At 31.8% G+C, this 16,912-nt stretch overlaps 1 protein-coding gene across 1 annotated transcript; it reads left to right on the top strand.

Annotated features, from left to right (window-relative positions):
• Positions 1-1,278: 1,278 nt before the first annotated feature.
• Positions 1,279-13,595, top strand: LOC108909752 (palmitoleoyl-protein carboxylesterase NOTUM). The gene is made up of 6 exons (XM_018714165.1): positions 1,279-1,296; positions 5,797-5,990; positions 9,655-9,803; positions 9,909-10,406; positions 10,774-11,238; positions 13,243-13,595. Exons 1-6 carry the CDS (start codon positions 1,279-1,281, stop codon positions 13,593-13,595), a joined length of 1,677 nt encoding a protein of 558 aa, XP_018569681.1.
• Positions 13,596-16,912: the final 3,317 nt, after the last annotated feature.

Raw genomic sequence — 16,912 nt, 5'->3', positions numbered from 1 at the left:
ATTAACAGAAAAATTCCTATAATCATATGTCCGGGAACATTTCGTTTTTCATAAGATGTTCGAAGTTATGAAAATATCCGATTTATTTCAAGTTACAAAAGACATTTTAAGTAATGATATTGTTGGTAACGACCACTCTGTGATTTACGTGCCCCGACGAAAAGCTAAGATGATTCACTAAACCGGTTTCAAACTTATTAGTTCTTATCAATATGACATAGGTTAAGACAACCAAAAAACAATTTGATTTCAAAAAAAATTACTACCTTGCTTCAAGAATATGTTTATTTGGCACATATTTAATATATTTAATATTTTTCTTCTTATTGTTATTTTTTTTATTCTAATTTCTTCCTTCTTTCTTCTTTCTTCTTCTTCTTCTTATTATTATTATTATCTTTCAATTCTATCATTTTTTTCAATTCCTTGCTTTGGAAAAACAGTTTTTTTTCAATTGTTTCTTGTTTTTTCCAAACTAAGATAGATGTTAAGATTACTTATAGTTTCCTTCTTGTTTTTTTTTCTTTAGGAGTAAAATCCTTTTTACGTAACTGCTTCTCCAACTTTTAGAATAACTTACTATAGCGTTAAAATGATGTACTTTTGTAGAGAAGATAAATGGAGGTACTTTTCCTGCAATAAAAATCCATTATAGGATTGAAGCTTGTGATGCTCCACTCCTCCGCCGGTGCTCGTATATTTTATTTCTATTTCAACTGATTTCACAGATATAATTTTAAGCCATTATACTTCGATCGTTAATGACTTAATGGTATGAGACCTTTTTCGATCTACATGTTAGGGTAAAAACCGTGTCTAATGAACGTACACGATTCCAGGCTATTGTAATAATTACCCACACACAAATGCACGAAACAATACGTTACGAAACGCATCTTCTTTTTCGTTCCCGGTATTAGGGAGTGTAGTGCCTGAGCATGGAGAATCACGTAACAATTTGTGATAATTGTAAATGTTAACTATTGGCGGCAAAAGCAAAAGCGCTTTCAGTTCACTGTCCGCGGTTCGCTAGAGCATGTTACAGTTATTATATCCACCGCTCATGAACGGAACCGTCGGCTTATTCGAAAAGGTGGAATTATGTAACAGACGTCGAAAAAATGTTAAAAGATGATTTTGATTATTCCTGCACCACTTACGATGATAAAACGTTGAAGGACATACAGAGTAATAATATACCGTTCCCCTCACACACCACATCGAAATAGTTAAGCGAAAAGTGCAAAAATATTTACAGAAATGTTTTGTACGTTTAGCATGAATATACACAGAATGGTAAGTATACATTCTAGTTACATAGAGGGTGGTGAATTCTTCTAATTCTAAGAAAAAAAAAACCTATATACGTTTGTTCTAAGCTGTCTTAGAGTTACTTACTAAAGCACGATGCGGAATGTAATTTATTAGACTTAATAGATTATAGTAATTCCTAGAGAACTTAATATCTAATCTGGCAAATATTTATTTACATCAAAGTGGATGTTAGTAAGAGTATGTAGGTATTGAGAAACAAAAGCATACGATAATTAGAACTTACGAAATAAAGTTTTCCTAATCATATAAAATAAGAAACCTATCTTACGCGTCACTCCACCACATTTTGATTGTTGAATTTATCCTTGAGGTGATAAAGAGAAAAAAAGTTATTCATAGGCATTAAGCATATACATTAATTGAAATACTTTGAATAGATTAGCAAGATGCTAAACAATTTGTTCTAAGAGAATTGCGAAAACATTGGTTTTGTTAGTTACCTCTAGGGATAAATCATTGTTAAGAAGTTGCATCTTTAACTAAACGATGCCTATTATGACTGTTGTCACAGAGAAATAAATTATCAAACATAAAAAGTTCTGACTTGTCGTCCACCAAGTAATAAACGCGAAGGAATAATGGTAACAGCGCAATAGAGTAGGTATGTATGAGGATAGGTGACGGAAAATTCAAATAAACCTTTCGGTACACAAATTAATTGTGTAATTCAATTTGGAATAATAAAATAAAATGGAAAATTTTCAAATGAACTATGTTTTTTAAAATCTTTTAGTACAAGAAGTAAAAAATACAGCAGCATAAAAACAATGAAATATTTATACTTTGCATCACAGCGCATATAGGTAACAAATCGAGTGATTTAGTTTGATATTGCGTGCATCTTCCTTTGTCTTCTAATGAGCTCAACGTACGAGATTTCTCTGTTTATCCCCCAGCTCCCGAATTAAGCCTCTCCAAATATCCCAAATGACAGTGATTTAAGGAAATTTACAGTTTAATTGGCTGCAGGCTCCTCAAAAGGAGCCGTACTTTTTAATTTACCACGCGAAGACCAACATAATGCCGTGCGCTATTTTTTATCGCGACAGATTATTTCACACACATTTCTGTGTTACCTAATAGGAATTCCTGCGCTAGCTCCCGAGGCTAGCGTGCTAAGGCGATAGTTTTTGTGGGCCGGTTCGTGTTGTTTGAGATGACGATATGTTTTACACGGTCATTGACAAAAAGTTTTCGGTTAAAGATATGTGTCCACTCTATGGTGCAAGCCTAAATCAACGGCAGATACTGTAATAGTAATACTGGACTGTTTCGGCAATATTTCTATATCTCGATTCTCCTAGAACAAATAGATTATGGAAAAAATTAGTACGGAGTTCACGAAACATAAGATCCCTGTAATTTCTCCAATAAATCATCCTTTAAACGGTCTGCAAACTGGAAAATAAATCTGAATTGAGCCGTATCTCTTGGTGCTATAAATACTAATGGCCACTTTCATGTTTCGGCTAGATAAAGGGTAATATTTTAACGGTTTCAGTTTGTCAAAGAAGTCAATCAGTGACGGTCAATAAAAGGTAATAAAACGGAGATTTTAACAACTCGACTGAGCTACCTGACTTTACTTTTTACGCAGCGGTCTGCCTTAAGATTTTTTAGTTTGATTTTGAGTGAATTTAAATACAACTGTTTGGAAATATATTTCTCCTTACTTAATTAAACATTAGACTTCATTGTATTGGAAGAAATTGTGTGACCAGAATGAGAAAATTCCAAGAATCGGTGAAACTCATTTCTGAAAATTAACGTAATAAAGACGCTCGACTTTCTGGCTTTGGCCAAAAATAACAGAAGGGCCGGTAATTATATACCTGCGGCCATAAAAAAGGACATGCACACCTGCAGATAGCACTGAAAGGAGCAACGAGTCCTTTATGGAGGAATAATTTCGGGTGACCCATGCCCATGACCATGATTATTTATAACCAATATATCTCTCCACCGTCGGCTCCTTTGAACCACTAGATAATGAACAGGTATTTTAATAATTTATCGACAATTAAGATATTCTTATTGCGCAATGTGAAAAATCCTCAGTATTTTTATTGTGGAAATAATGGGGTTTCTCGGAATAACAAAAATACGAGCATATAGAAGCTTCAGTGGTGGATTACAAAAATGTAGGCGCTTTAATTAATTGGATTCTTTATAGCCAAATCCACGGAATTCTAATTGGTTGTTCAGGCTGAAACGCAACAGAAAAATACTTTGAAATTCGTAGAGCGCATAGAAGCAAAATCCTTGAATGCATTTAAAAATTATGCACTATAACACAATTTGAGAAATAACTTCTAGTTTTTCATTTTATTTAATAAGTGGAAAGTGAATAAGTCTTGTTTTAATAGACATTTTTTTTATACAGAAAATTATAGCATTTTAAAACAAGTAGCTATACAAAGGGAATTAAGATTTTCATTGGTAGAAAATATGGCAGCAAGATAAATTATGAAAAATTGTTAACAGACTCTTAGAATAACAAAATTGTTAATTGTGAACAATTCGAGGAAACTAAAATTGCTAAATAATTAAACCTTACTGTTGCTAATATTATTTTTTTAATAGTTGTTAATTTTTTATAATTTTTTAATTATTGAAATTAAAACATTGTATCTCCATAAGCTTAAAGTTAAAAAATGAGTAACTGTCATTAATATTTCATTTATTGATATTTATGACAATTAAATTAAATCCATAGTAATTTACCATTTCATAATAACATTTTTAAATTGACTTGTCGTTTTCTGTGAGCAAAGAGCTTTATTATATAGTATTATTTAATTCTTTTCCAAATTAAGAATAACCCTCTTCAAAGTAACAACTTTAACAACCAGTTTCTCGTAATGACAACATGAGAAAAAGGTTGTATGAACGACCCCCAATATTTTTCGAAAGGAAATTCACCTCCTTTTTTAAATATAACCGGAATCTCCTGTATAAAATCAAAGTTGATTCAAAAGAAGCACTTAGTGCCGGTTAAAGTACCATACATACTATTTATATGTTATAGAATAACATACCTACTATATTTTTCAGTTACGCCATACTCTTCTACATATTTATCAAAATATTTTTATGTTCTACAAGCGTTCCTGTTATTGTGGCCAGACTTAGAATATCCTTTGAAGCCTGGTCTTAATTTTATCATAATATCACAAATAGCCAGCTGATTTAAATACTTGGAATATCTCCTTATAAATGAAGTATTTGGAGAAACCTGGTCAGATCAAAGGCGGCGAGGGCAGGTCCGGCATTAGAAAATTTTCAAACTGTCCAAATTTCAGCCGAATAAAAGTTTCGTATGAGATTATTGTTCATTGATTAATCAAAATCAAATGAGTTTGTATATACTTTTTGTGAACAATATGGATTATGAACCGACTAATATTCTTTCACTAATACAAACTGTTTTTAAATAAACTTAAAGTAGCAGAAAATGATGAAATGTTGACGTAATTTTTAATCATACATACATACTTAATATGCTACATTATTGGAATCTGATCTAATTTAGAAGTTGCTAGTATTTATGTTGCCAAAAGGTAAAAAAATTATAGACTAAATATAATGTCAGCGTGAACTTAATAATAATTTGACACATTTAAAACAAAAAAATTGGGAGAATGAATACAGTCCTTATCACCCTTTGTGCATACTTCATCTCGAACAAATACAGTATTAATGGTTCTTTTTTGGAAGAAAAATAGACTTAAAAATATCTATATCAATCCGTATTTTGTTCTTCGATATATTTAAAAATAGAGATAATTCATAACATAGAGACTTCGTTGTTCAAGAACCTATAAATATTTTTGCTACTAACTGTTTAAGATTATTGTCTCTTTATAATTATTCCTTACACGAGAATGGCGCTCGCAAAAATTGTATCTTTTTTTATTTAAAAGCAAATAGAATAGCCAAAAAATATTTCATAGTTATGTAAAACAACACCAAAACTATTTTTTGGAACATTTTTTCAACGGTATTGGTTATTATCGATTTTAAGCAATCTTTTGCTGTTTCAACGGTTCTAATTATTGAAAATGATTATATTATTACTGCATTTTACTTACTATTAAAGAATATTCTTTGTAATCACTCTATATAAGTAATCCAAATACTTAATTGCTTCTAATTTTAAATCTTCATCTTTTTGTAAACATTTGAACAGTTAAAAATCAACATATACAAAATCTCAATTTTTACATTGTCGCCAGTACCTACGGAAGTTCGTAAAAATATGTAAGTAGTCCGTTGTTAATTATCCTCTAAAGTGAATGGAAATCCTAGCCCGGCCCTGATCACCGGCCGCAAAATATCGTTCGGCATTTCGTTTACAAAGAAGGCCGTTGTATATATTGTTTTGAATGGCTCAATGATGAATCATTAAATCACAAAAAGCACCAATTATATGGTTAATCTGATTATATGGTTATTTTTCAGATAATTTCGTTGTGCCTGGGCATATGCGCAGCACTCCCCAACGATGTTACCATGGAACAGCCCATCCACACCAACAGTATACAGAGGTTCGCCCAGAACCAGGACCAGGAGACCAAAGCCAACGAAGTCAGGGCGCTCAAGAAGGTCTTCCTGTCCAACAGGTCGATCACTTGCAACGACGGATCTCAGGCCGGGTAAATATCTGCTTGTTTTAGTCGGTGTTTGGCGAATTCTCGCTTCGTTACCTGGAAAGAGCAATTTGTGCTTGAAACAAAATGTATGTGAGATGTTCAAACGCAACAAAAGTATTGGATAAATATGGTATGTGTGCGAAAAACCATACAAAGCAGTTAACTTCTAGTTAATGTTTCGCTTCATAGATAGTTTGTGGAAGTTTCACAAGAACTATTTTTCTGATAACTAGCCGCTAGTGTTGGTCGTTGTTGGTACTACCAGCTTTGCAATAATAAAACATAATATAATTTGTAATGTAGGTAAATCTAAAAAAAAATAATTAATTCCTAAAATTTCAGTAAATAAGTCACTAATATTATTTTAGACAATTCCAAAATAGGTAATTATTCGTCTTCATTAAAAAAAACACTTCATATACTTATAGGTTATAAAACACTTCAGGTTTGGCGTAAAGGTTAAATATAAAAAAAATATATTTGACATTTACTTTACAACATATCAACCAGTGACGGATATACTGAGGCATTATTATTAAGAACCCTAGAATTTTGACTCTACTGAGTATTTTGGAAATTGACGAGTGCTTTTAATTTCGACTGGCCCTTCTGACAAAACAGATGGCTTACATTTTATTTCTAAATAAATCAGAAATAGGTCAAAAAACATTTCTTTTCTGAAAATTATTACCATCTTTGTTGTCAAAAACTGAATTAAGACCAAACCAATAGTTTATTTTAAAATTGTCTCAAAGTAGTCGTAATTTCTACATATATCAAAAATTAAAAAAGTTACTTTTATATTTACATATTCTAAGTTATTTTTAATAAATGTAGTGTAAAAATCGACACAGGGAGATACCCAAAGGCTTCAGATTGCTTAGTTTATTGACAGATCTCTGCGTCTTCAAGTTATGTAAAAATATGTCTTATGTAAATGTTGCTGGTTTCGAAAATACAACGTGAATTTTATTTTGAAATGTCTCAATAATTTTGAAATCTGTCAGAGTATGAACAAAAAAATTGGCACTATTATGTTTTTGACATGATAAATAAGAATTTTGAACTAATTTTGGCGTTAATTGTATAGGGCGTCAGTTGTGTAGTGGACAAATTTTTATTTCAGTTGTTCTCATCATATGTGAAAAAAGAAAATGTATAAAAGAAAATTATAAACAAAAAGACTCAACATTGTGCTACATCATCAAAATGTATCGTTAGAAAAAATATCCCACACTATGTTGAAACATTGTATAAGAGAACCAACAAAACCCTTGAGAAATATTTTCGTGTGTATTTAAACAAACGTCCGTATGTACACCACTTTGCGGCAAATTCAAAACTAAATAAACAAGGCGACGTAATTTATACCACTTTCCGCGTTGATAAAAGTACCATCCGAATTTACGAGGCAATAAAAAAACAAATTAACAGTTAAATTCGTGGGAAAATCGGTGTTGCTCTAAAACGCAAATCCCGTAAATCATGGGTGTTCTGTGGCGGCAGAGCTGATGCCGCAAGTTTATATAATTCTTTCATCTCTATTAAAGTAAATCTTAACGAAGTAGATCCTTAAAGTGCATAATGTACTACCGTACAGTGTTGCCAAGCTGAGAACTTTTCCCTAAATCTAGTTATATCTGATATATTTTTTTAGAAATTAGTACAATTTAATATGTAAAACGTGTTCTTTTGATTGAAAAAAAAATAGCGATGAAGTCAAATTTAAAATAAATATGCATGATTTTTAACATTTACACGGAAATTTTAAACTCTAACTTTTTATAAGAAATAAATAAGCATCTTTTGAGATGATACATCAAAGAAACTTGTAGGAAATGTCTTAAAAAAATATATTTACGGCCTCTTCCTATCTCAACTAATAAACTATTTCTATTTATAGCAAACGCAATTTTGTTCAACTTTTACGTTTATGTTTCAACTTGCCAAATTTGCTTGATATTTGTAACAAAGCAAAAGTGCACAAAATATGCGACAAATTAAAATATAATTTTTTAGAATTTATTAATTTTTTCAGACTATTAGAAAATATGTGAAAAATATATTCTAAACGTATATTTTTGACTATGTTGAAGACTGTTTTCCTTTAATTCACTAGAAGGGTTCGTTTGTACGGTTCATGTTACTATTTAGTGTTGCCAAGTTGTCAATTTTTCCCTAAACCTAGATACATTTGCCATATTCCAAATAAAACGTCGTTGAAGCTTTTATGTGCAATATGAATATATTCGTATTATTTCCATACTCCAAACGATCCTGAATGTAGTCCTTCGAAGACCTGGCATCAACGAGCGTTGCCCATCCATTTCAAATACCGTTAGTACACCGTTTAGAACTAGGTTAAATAAAATCTTTATTGCATCAATAGCGGAATGTGTATTAGATTGGTTCTTCTAGGTTCCAATTTAAAAGGTGCCTACTTACGTAAACTCGATTATACCGGAACATTTTAACCATTGTTATTCACTTCATTACTATTATTACGTGTTTTTTGCGTTTTTATCAAAGGCACCGACAGCACGAACTGTTATTATTATTAATAGAATCTAAAACAGTGATTACTGTTGTGCAGTAGAACATAATGGTACGGGAACAACTGGATAAATCTCTCTCTTAGCAGCGTAAAAGTAATACTTTTATCGTTTTTCACCTTTTCCGTGGAAAATATTCAATATAAGCAGTGATATTACCGTAAAATATTCCTACAGGTAGAAAATTCATTCGGTGCGGAATTTGCATTACGATATATGAAAAAACGGAAGCCAATAATACTATTTTATGTTCCTTTATATGTAGATACTCTATCATACGAGTAGGTATAAAGAAATCCCTTCTTTATTTGAAATGTGTTTCATTTAATATCTCGTATAATTTATAATTTTAAAGAGCTTTAGGTGAAACATTCGGCTGTATATTACCGATTTTAAAATGAGTAACTAAAGTATATTTACCAAGAATAATGAATATTATTTATATATTTTCTTGTATTTGTTATATTTTACTTACATTATTGTGTATATACATTTTTTGTTTCTCTTTAATTATATGTTTGGTTACGAGCAATTGAGTTACATGAAGACTTAGCTACCTACTGCAATTTTTTGTTACGCCATTGGCAAAACTCATATTTCTTTCGCTTGTTCTGTTATGAAGACTTTTTATATGAAATCTATTAATAATAAAGCTGTAAATGGGATAGAAAACGGTAAATTGAATAATAATCGGGATTTCCCAATTTAAGGATGTTACAGATAGGTATTAAAAATATGTGCAGAGTGGCAATTTTGTTGATACATTAACTATAAAGTATTCTCCAGTAATAAACTTCTTTTTATTTCGTTTTTGCAGCATGAGTTAAATGAAAAATCAAGTAATACATATTGATAGATATAGATCTTTTGTTCTATAAGAATAACTTTTTTTATAAGTAATAAAGTAACTTTTATCTTTATTTTATATATTATTTGCATTGCTACAAGAAGTTTTTACTTGAAATATACACTCTATAACAAAACAAATGGTAAACTACTTTGGTGTCAGCTCAAGAAGAGTAAAAATATATTTTAAATCTCAGAAATGAAAATTATTTAAAATGTAAAGCGCCTCCTCCCTCACGATGATAATAATTATATCTGTTTTATTACAGATTCTACCTTAGAAAATCGCACACCAGCAAAAAATGGATAATATTTTTGGAAGGCGGATGGTACTGCTACGACCATCACAGCTGCAGGAACAGGTGGCTCAAACAAAGGCACTACATGACCTCTTCACAATGGCCTGATACTAGAGATGGTATGTAGACAATTTCTTAACTATTATATTATTTAAAAAGCGTTCATTATTGAATAACAGGTCCATACCCAAGAATACTGTCATAAATATTATCTTCCATTTCAGTTGGAGGGATCCTATCCCCCAACATGGAAGAGAACCCCTTCTGGTGGAACGTAAACCACGTGTTCGTGCCCTACTGCACCAGTGACTCCTGGAGCGGCTCCAGAGCGGCTTCTCCCAACCAAATGTTCAGCTTCATGGGTTCCTCGGTGGTGCTCCAGGTTGTCAGAGACCTGATTCCTCTAGGTCTCGAAAACAGCACCGATCTGCTTCTGACTGGCAGCAGCGCTGGAGGGACTGGAGTCATGATCAACTTGGACTTCGTCCAAGAGTACCTTCACGAGCAGATGTCGCTGAAACAGATACACGTCAGTGGGGTGACGGATTCTGGGTGGTTTCTGGATAGAACTCCCTACGCACCAACCAATAAACCAGCAGTTGACGCTATCAGGAAAGGTATGGAGATGTGGCAAGGGAAAGTACCCAGGAGGTGTAGAGAGGTTTATTTGAGTGAACCATGGAGGTGTTACTTCGGGTACAGGCTGTACCCTATACTTAACGGTAAGTAGTTAGTATTGGAAAAAGAATCTCGTAGTGTCTTTCAAGATGTAGATACGTTTTGGTACTTCGGAACTCTGAAATTTCACGATTTTTTGGCTGTATCTCTGATTTCTGAAATATAAGCCACAAAAATTAATAATTTAAAGAATCTGAGGATCTTAAATTGTTTATTAAAGCGTTAAATTACAGTATTGTGATCATTTGTTTTCATAAATCGTTATATTAAACCTTGTAAATACGTTACAAAATTCCGCCGCCGCTGATTGTATCATTCCGTTACAAAAACGTGAGCTTTCAACTGAAGCACAAATAAAAATATATCCTCATGCATTTATACCTCTATTGAAACGCATCCGTATTATTTCAGCCGAGCTGTTCGTGTTCCAATGGCTATTCGATGAGGCGCAAATGGACGCGGATAACGTTGGAGCCCCGGTGACGAAGCAACAATGGGACTATATCCACAAAATGGGGGATGCTCTACGGCAAAGCTTCGAGAATGTATCCGCGGTGTTCGCACCATCTTGCATTTCGCATTCAATTCTAACGAAGAAAGACTGGCAGAACGTCAAAATAGACGAAATCTCCATAGCCGATGCTCTGCACTGCTGGGAGCATAAGAACGCGAGGAAGAGGTGGAAGAGGCTGAAGAACGAGATGATCGCCGATCAGGTGAAATCTGTGAACAAGCGCGGTAGAAAGCGCAATAACGTACGGGTGGAAAGTGTTTTAATTTCAAATAATACAAACAGTAGTGTTAGTGAAGGTGAAGAAACGAACAAGAAGAAGAGGAGGAAGCACAGGAAAAATCGGAAGGGGAGGAAAAGGAAGGGTGAGTTAAATTCTTATCGAAGTTATATGAATTAGAATATTACCACCAAGATTAATAAGACCTCTAACTTCCGTTTCAACATTTCATTTCATAATAATTCCTCTGCTATTTAATGTGTCACTTCTTTAGACATAATTTGCAACTGTTACGACATTTATTCCTTTGCTATTAAAGTATTTCAATGGGATACAATGTGGACCTATGCAAAAAGTCCTACGGAGCAATCCAAAAATCATAAATTTAAAAAATGTATAGCAATTTTTTTAAGAAAAAGAACGTTCTTTATTTTTTTGTGGAAAATTATATTGGATCAAATTACAAACTTTTTAGTTATAGTCATTCTCGTAACAATATACCCTCTTATCTTTGTTACTTTCGTATTTAGAACTTTTAGTAAACACCGTATTGGCCGAAATTGTAGGAAACGTTCTTGTGAATTCACTGTACTTAGAATGTTGCATTTCGGAGAAATAAACTAAATTTAAATATTTTTTTGACAGAATACCTACAATATTTCTACATTTGGATAAGTTAAAAGTAAAAGCGCAGAAAAATAAATGACTTAACATAAACAGGCGTTCACTAATAATTTTGTTTGAAACTTTAATAATTAAATACTATGTTTCCATAATGAAAACGAAAGTAAAAATAATGACCTAAACTTCAACTAGCCATTTTTCTGTTTACTTCAAGAAATAGGAGAAAATAGCGGACGGCATTTGAATATAGGAGACAATCCTAGAAGTGCTTAATCAGTTTTGAAATTAATTTTAAGCATAGTTTTGCAAATTGAACGGATTTAATTATTGCAAAGTCTACTTACCATTAAAATAATTCCCTTAGAGTCTGTAAACACCCTGTATCCATTTAGTTATCTCCATTATAAAAGATGTAGTTGACATCTTTACAATTTTAATTCAATACATTTAGCGACATCTAGTAGCATACTCCGGATGTCGCTATTCTTGGCTGTAGATCTCTCGATCGGTGTTATTCTCCTGGCGAATAGTTTTTGTAACAGTCGTTAAACGTCGCTTATTGTATCAGAACCAGGAAATAATGTAACATCAATATCATTAGCATCACAATAAATAGTTTCAGAGAAGCAATTTTCCCTCAGATATAACTAGATGTTAATAATTTCCACGTATGTAAGGAAATCGCAATACTACTAGGTTGGTATTTTCTATTATTATGCATTATATTATGCGATGTTCAATATATTTTCAGAATATTTCAAAATAAACAAAAAAGTTTTACGAGATATGAGTTCTGTCATAAGTTTCAGAAAAAGAAAAGTAAAATTGTAAATACCTAAAAATAAATAAAGAATTGTTCACAAAAACATAAAAGATTGTATTAAATTAAACTGAGAAAAAATAAAATGTGACTTTGACTTGCCATATTTTACAACTATAAGGCCGTGATTGCACTAAATGCGATTTCATAGGAAAATTTGATTACGGCTCCACTACCACATCCTAAAAATTCTAGTTATCATTTTCATTTTTTTAGCAATACCATAACAATTCTTTCATGAAGTTGTTCTTCATATTCAATTCACGGTATTCCGCCACTAAAGTTTCCTATGATCCCCTAATAAAATTCTAAAGGATTCTCTACGAGGTCTTTAAATGACGAACAATACATTAAAAAATATGTAGTAGATACTTAATTAAAAAATATCGAAATAGTTTTGTCTCTTTAATCTTCTAAGAAGAATAAATACACAATTAAACATGATTCTACTAGGACAGCCTATGTGTTGAAAATTAATCTGCACTACATCAACCATCTATTGCATAATTTTATTTATTTTTACATTATCACATTTAAAATTTACTGTATTGTTGTATTTAATAGTTATTTATGTACCAACAAGTGATTCTTTATTGAACGAGCCTTAGATTTATGAGGGAAACGAGTAAGGCGAGTAACGGGCGTGTTCGATAAAGACACTTTACTCGAAAATATCCTTATGTAACAGTACATTCCTTGTTTCAGATCGAATCAGGGAAAACCAGACGAATTACAACAGAACAGTACCCATCACATCGAACAATCTAAATAGTCCAGACAGGAAACCATCAAGGTCAGTCCTACATTCCCAGAAGAGGCCCAATGGTCGCAGATGCACACACAGACGGCTGGAAAGATGTTCGTGGCCTCAGTGCAACCACTCCTGCCCAAGGCTTCACAATCCTTTCACGGGCGAAGAAATGGACTTCATCGAACTGCTCAAGTCCTTTGGATTAGACATGGAAAGCGTCGCCCAAGCTTTGGGCATCGACATGCAGACCTTGAACAACATGGACCATTCTGAGCTACTGAATCTGTTAACTCAGCAATCGAACTGAGTTTTTGTACAATTTTTCAGTCCCAGTGTACAGACGGTTCAAAAATAGGCAGCTGTAAATAGTCACTAGGTGTAAATATGCGTTGATTGTGTAGAAGGAATTTATCGTACTAGTAGGGTAATAGAAATGATGTTCGTTAGAAATGTCTAGAGATTTATTTTGAAGTTTTCGTTGGTTTTCATTTTCAAAAATTATTATTTTTTTAGTCGCTTTATTTATTAAGCCTAGCTTACTTATAGACTGATTATCCCTAGTGCCAATTTCCTACAATTTTGAAATGACTGTAAATATACTGTAATATTTATTGACAGGAAAGTCTTCCCTATTTATTTAAAACGCGTACATAAAATTCTCAAAAATTGGGACCACCCTCCTTACTGTATATAATTACAACGTAAAAACAAGTAAGTTTTTATTTATTGTCGATTTACCTTGTGTTTTGTCTTGTTTGTTTGGAAAACATTAAATATTGTAAATAGTAATATTTATTGTAGAGATATTTTATTTTTATATTGTCTTAAGATACTTCCAAAACATGAATCTCACATGCTCTTTTATTTATTTATTTTTATTAGTAAGCATATTGTATTCATGCCCCAAAGAATATATTGCCCAATTAACACAGGACTGATTTTTGTTCTACCTCAATTGTACAGATTTCTTTAGTCATAGGTTACCTTTGTTGTATTATAACTATTTAATTTGTTTTTTATTATTATTAAAACGTACCTCTCATTTTTATTCTTAAATTTCCTGTATCATTAATTTGAAGGCGATTGTATTATAAGTACCTGTTTTAGAATTATTTTGACATTTTGAATAAAACATTTTTCGAAAAATGACTAGCGATATTTCCTTCACTAAACCCTACTCTCCCTAAAGGTATTTTAAAAGAAGAAATAATATTTCAAGAAGTTGAAAACTATACAGAATTTTATAAAAAATAAAAACAAAACAACCAGAAAAAATAGTCATATAGTGAAAGTCAAAGATAAGCAAAACTCTACTTATCTCGCCAATCTTTCAATATTTGTAATCACTGTTGGGAAATATTATTGAATTGAAAACGTAATACCTACAATTATTATTGAAAAATGGAGAAACATTATCAGAACTATATAAACTATGGTAAATTTGTTGAACGACGTGATAACTGTATAATTATTTTTATGAATATGAGACTTTTCAATGGTTCAGTCAGTAACATTTGATGATTTTTTAACTGATAATCAGAGTCAACGGAAAATGTCGTATATTCTATCGGATGTGTACCAGAATATAGCATTTTTGTAAATTGAAGACTTAATATTAGGTAGGAAAAAGTTCCAAGTAGAACAATTTTTCTGAGGGAGCAACAGATGGACTGATTAAAGCAACAGATATATCCAATATTAAAGTAAATCTTGATATTCTTTACATAAAGTAGTAAAAATAATATGTCTAAATACAATTAAAACAAAAACATATACCTGATACACTAAAATTGTTAAATAATGCCATAATTCTTAAGAAATATATTATATTTCTATTGTTCTAACGTCATTCTTGACAAATATGTAAAAAATAGCTACTATAAAGACATTCAATAATTTACAGGCTTTACTTAGGTTTGTTTCTAATATGTACTCTTTTTATATTACAAGCTTGCATTTCAATGAGCATAAAGTTTTGGAACATACCATTGCAATGTTTTCCTAGAAAGAAACGTATATTTGTTTTTATAATTCTCATAAAACGATTGCATCCCTAATATTCATATTTTTGTATTAATTTTTAAATCTAACGGGGAGTATTTACAACTTTAGCAAGTTATTAATTACTCATACTCATTATTTCTGCTCTGGTTTACTAAATATAACATATACAAGCCATTCGAAAATGTTAGACTTTTCCCAACAGCAGTACGTAATCAATTATTTATCAATTTCAATGTTCTCCAAATAACCAGAATTATATTAATGCTGTTTTAGTTAGTATGGCGACCTTGTGGTGTTTCAGTTATTTTTTATTAAAGATTTACCATCCTTTGTCCGCTGGGAGAGAATTTCTGCTCCCACATAAAAATTTGCATTGAAATACCCACGGCACATGGTCAGAAAGCTAATATGTCTCACTGGCTGTAAACTCTGAATAAATACGAGATGTTATAACCAACTCAAAACAGCAAAAAAAAAACACTTCGTCGAGGCGTTTAAAGACAAGAGACCGCCATAACCATAATAGTAATTTAATTCCTGAGACGGACAAACAGACATTAAGTTTTCAGGATTCGAGGTAAAGCTTAATTGGTGCTAAGCGTCGTCGACCTAAACCTCCGCTAAATTAAGATAAAACTCGATTAACGCTAATTGTATGCACAGACAAATAAGTTATCTTATTATGGTTATTGCCTGGGTGGATGGACTAAGAAAAAACTGCCGGGGTGAGTTATAATGTCTCCCGTGTCACTTTCGAATATTTTTTACAATTTGGTTAAGCGGACCGGTAATAATTTTGCTTTATAGTGCCCATTTACCTACCTAGCGCACCAGACGTTTGTTATAAGAGACGCGAGAATATTATTCCAGATGATAATTAAAAAATAATCGTCCTACTGCTACTAAAAATATTGTATTGATAGTGTTGTAGTTTAATTTTGAACACACGATGAAATTTTGCATTGAAAACTGTTTAAAACTGTAAAAAAAATTGTAATAGAAATCGAATTTTTTTATTGAGATACCGAGTAGAAATATCTGCATTGAGAAAAAGAATGACTAGCAGTAAGTAAAGCGAAAAGTTGTATGCAACAGGAGACAAATGCAGCATGTAGACCAAGATTCCTGATGGCTAGTCACCAGTGATAAGTGAATAGGTCATCTAACTGTGACTGCTAACATTGAGTAATTTTTTACTGTACGAATTTAACTATGTTTCTATAATTACCAAAGCTTTCAGTCAAACGTGATTTTGATACATTAAAGGTAAACTGTAATGCTGTAATAATCTAATATTTCAACTACTATAAGTACTTATTTTGTTTCAGATATACAACTCAATTAACTGAACTGTATTGCTAATTTTATTTTCCAAGAGACATGAACATATCATCAACTTGCTTGCTCATTTGGCACAGATAATTCCACATTTATTGATGTATTTTGTCCGTAAAAATGAAAATAAAATGTTATTAAGTAAATGATTGCGCCAAAACGATCACCCAAGGTTGTTTGTCTAAAAAATAACATTTACCAAACCAACAATGTAACATCACAATTTAAGTTAGTATTAGTAAACTATTAGTAAAATGTACTATTGCCATACATTGGGTTGTCGAA

The sequence above is a fragment of the Anoplophora glabripennis genome, unplaced genomic scaffold (assembly GCF_000390285.2).
Source record: "Anoplophora glabripennis isolate ALB-LARVAE unplaced genomic scaffold, Agla_2.0 scaffold27, whole genome shotgun sequence".
Classification (NCBI taxonomy): domain Eukaryota; kingdom Metazoa; phylum Arthropoda; class Insecta; order Coleoptera; family Cerambycidae; genus Anoplophora; species Anoplophora glabripennis.
The sequence above is the reverse complement of the archived record's forward strand: the minus strand, read 5'-3'. Positions and strand labels throughout refer to the sequence as shown.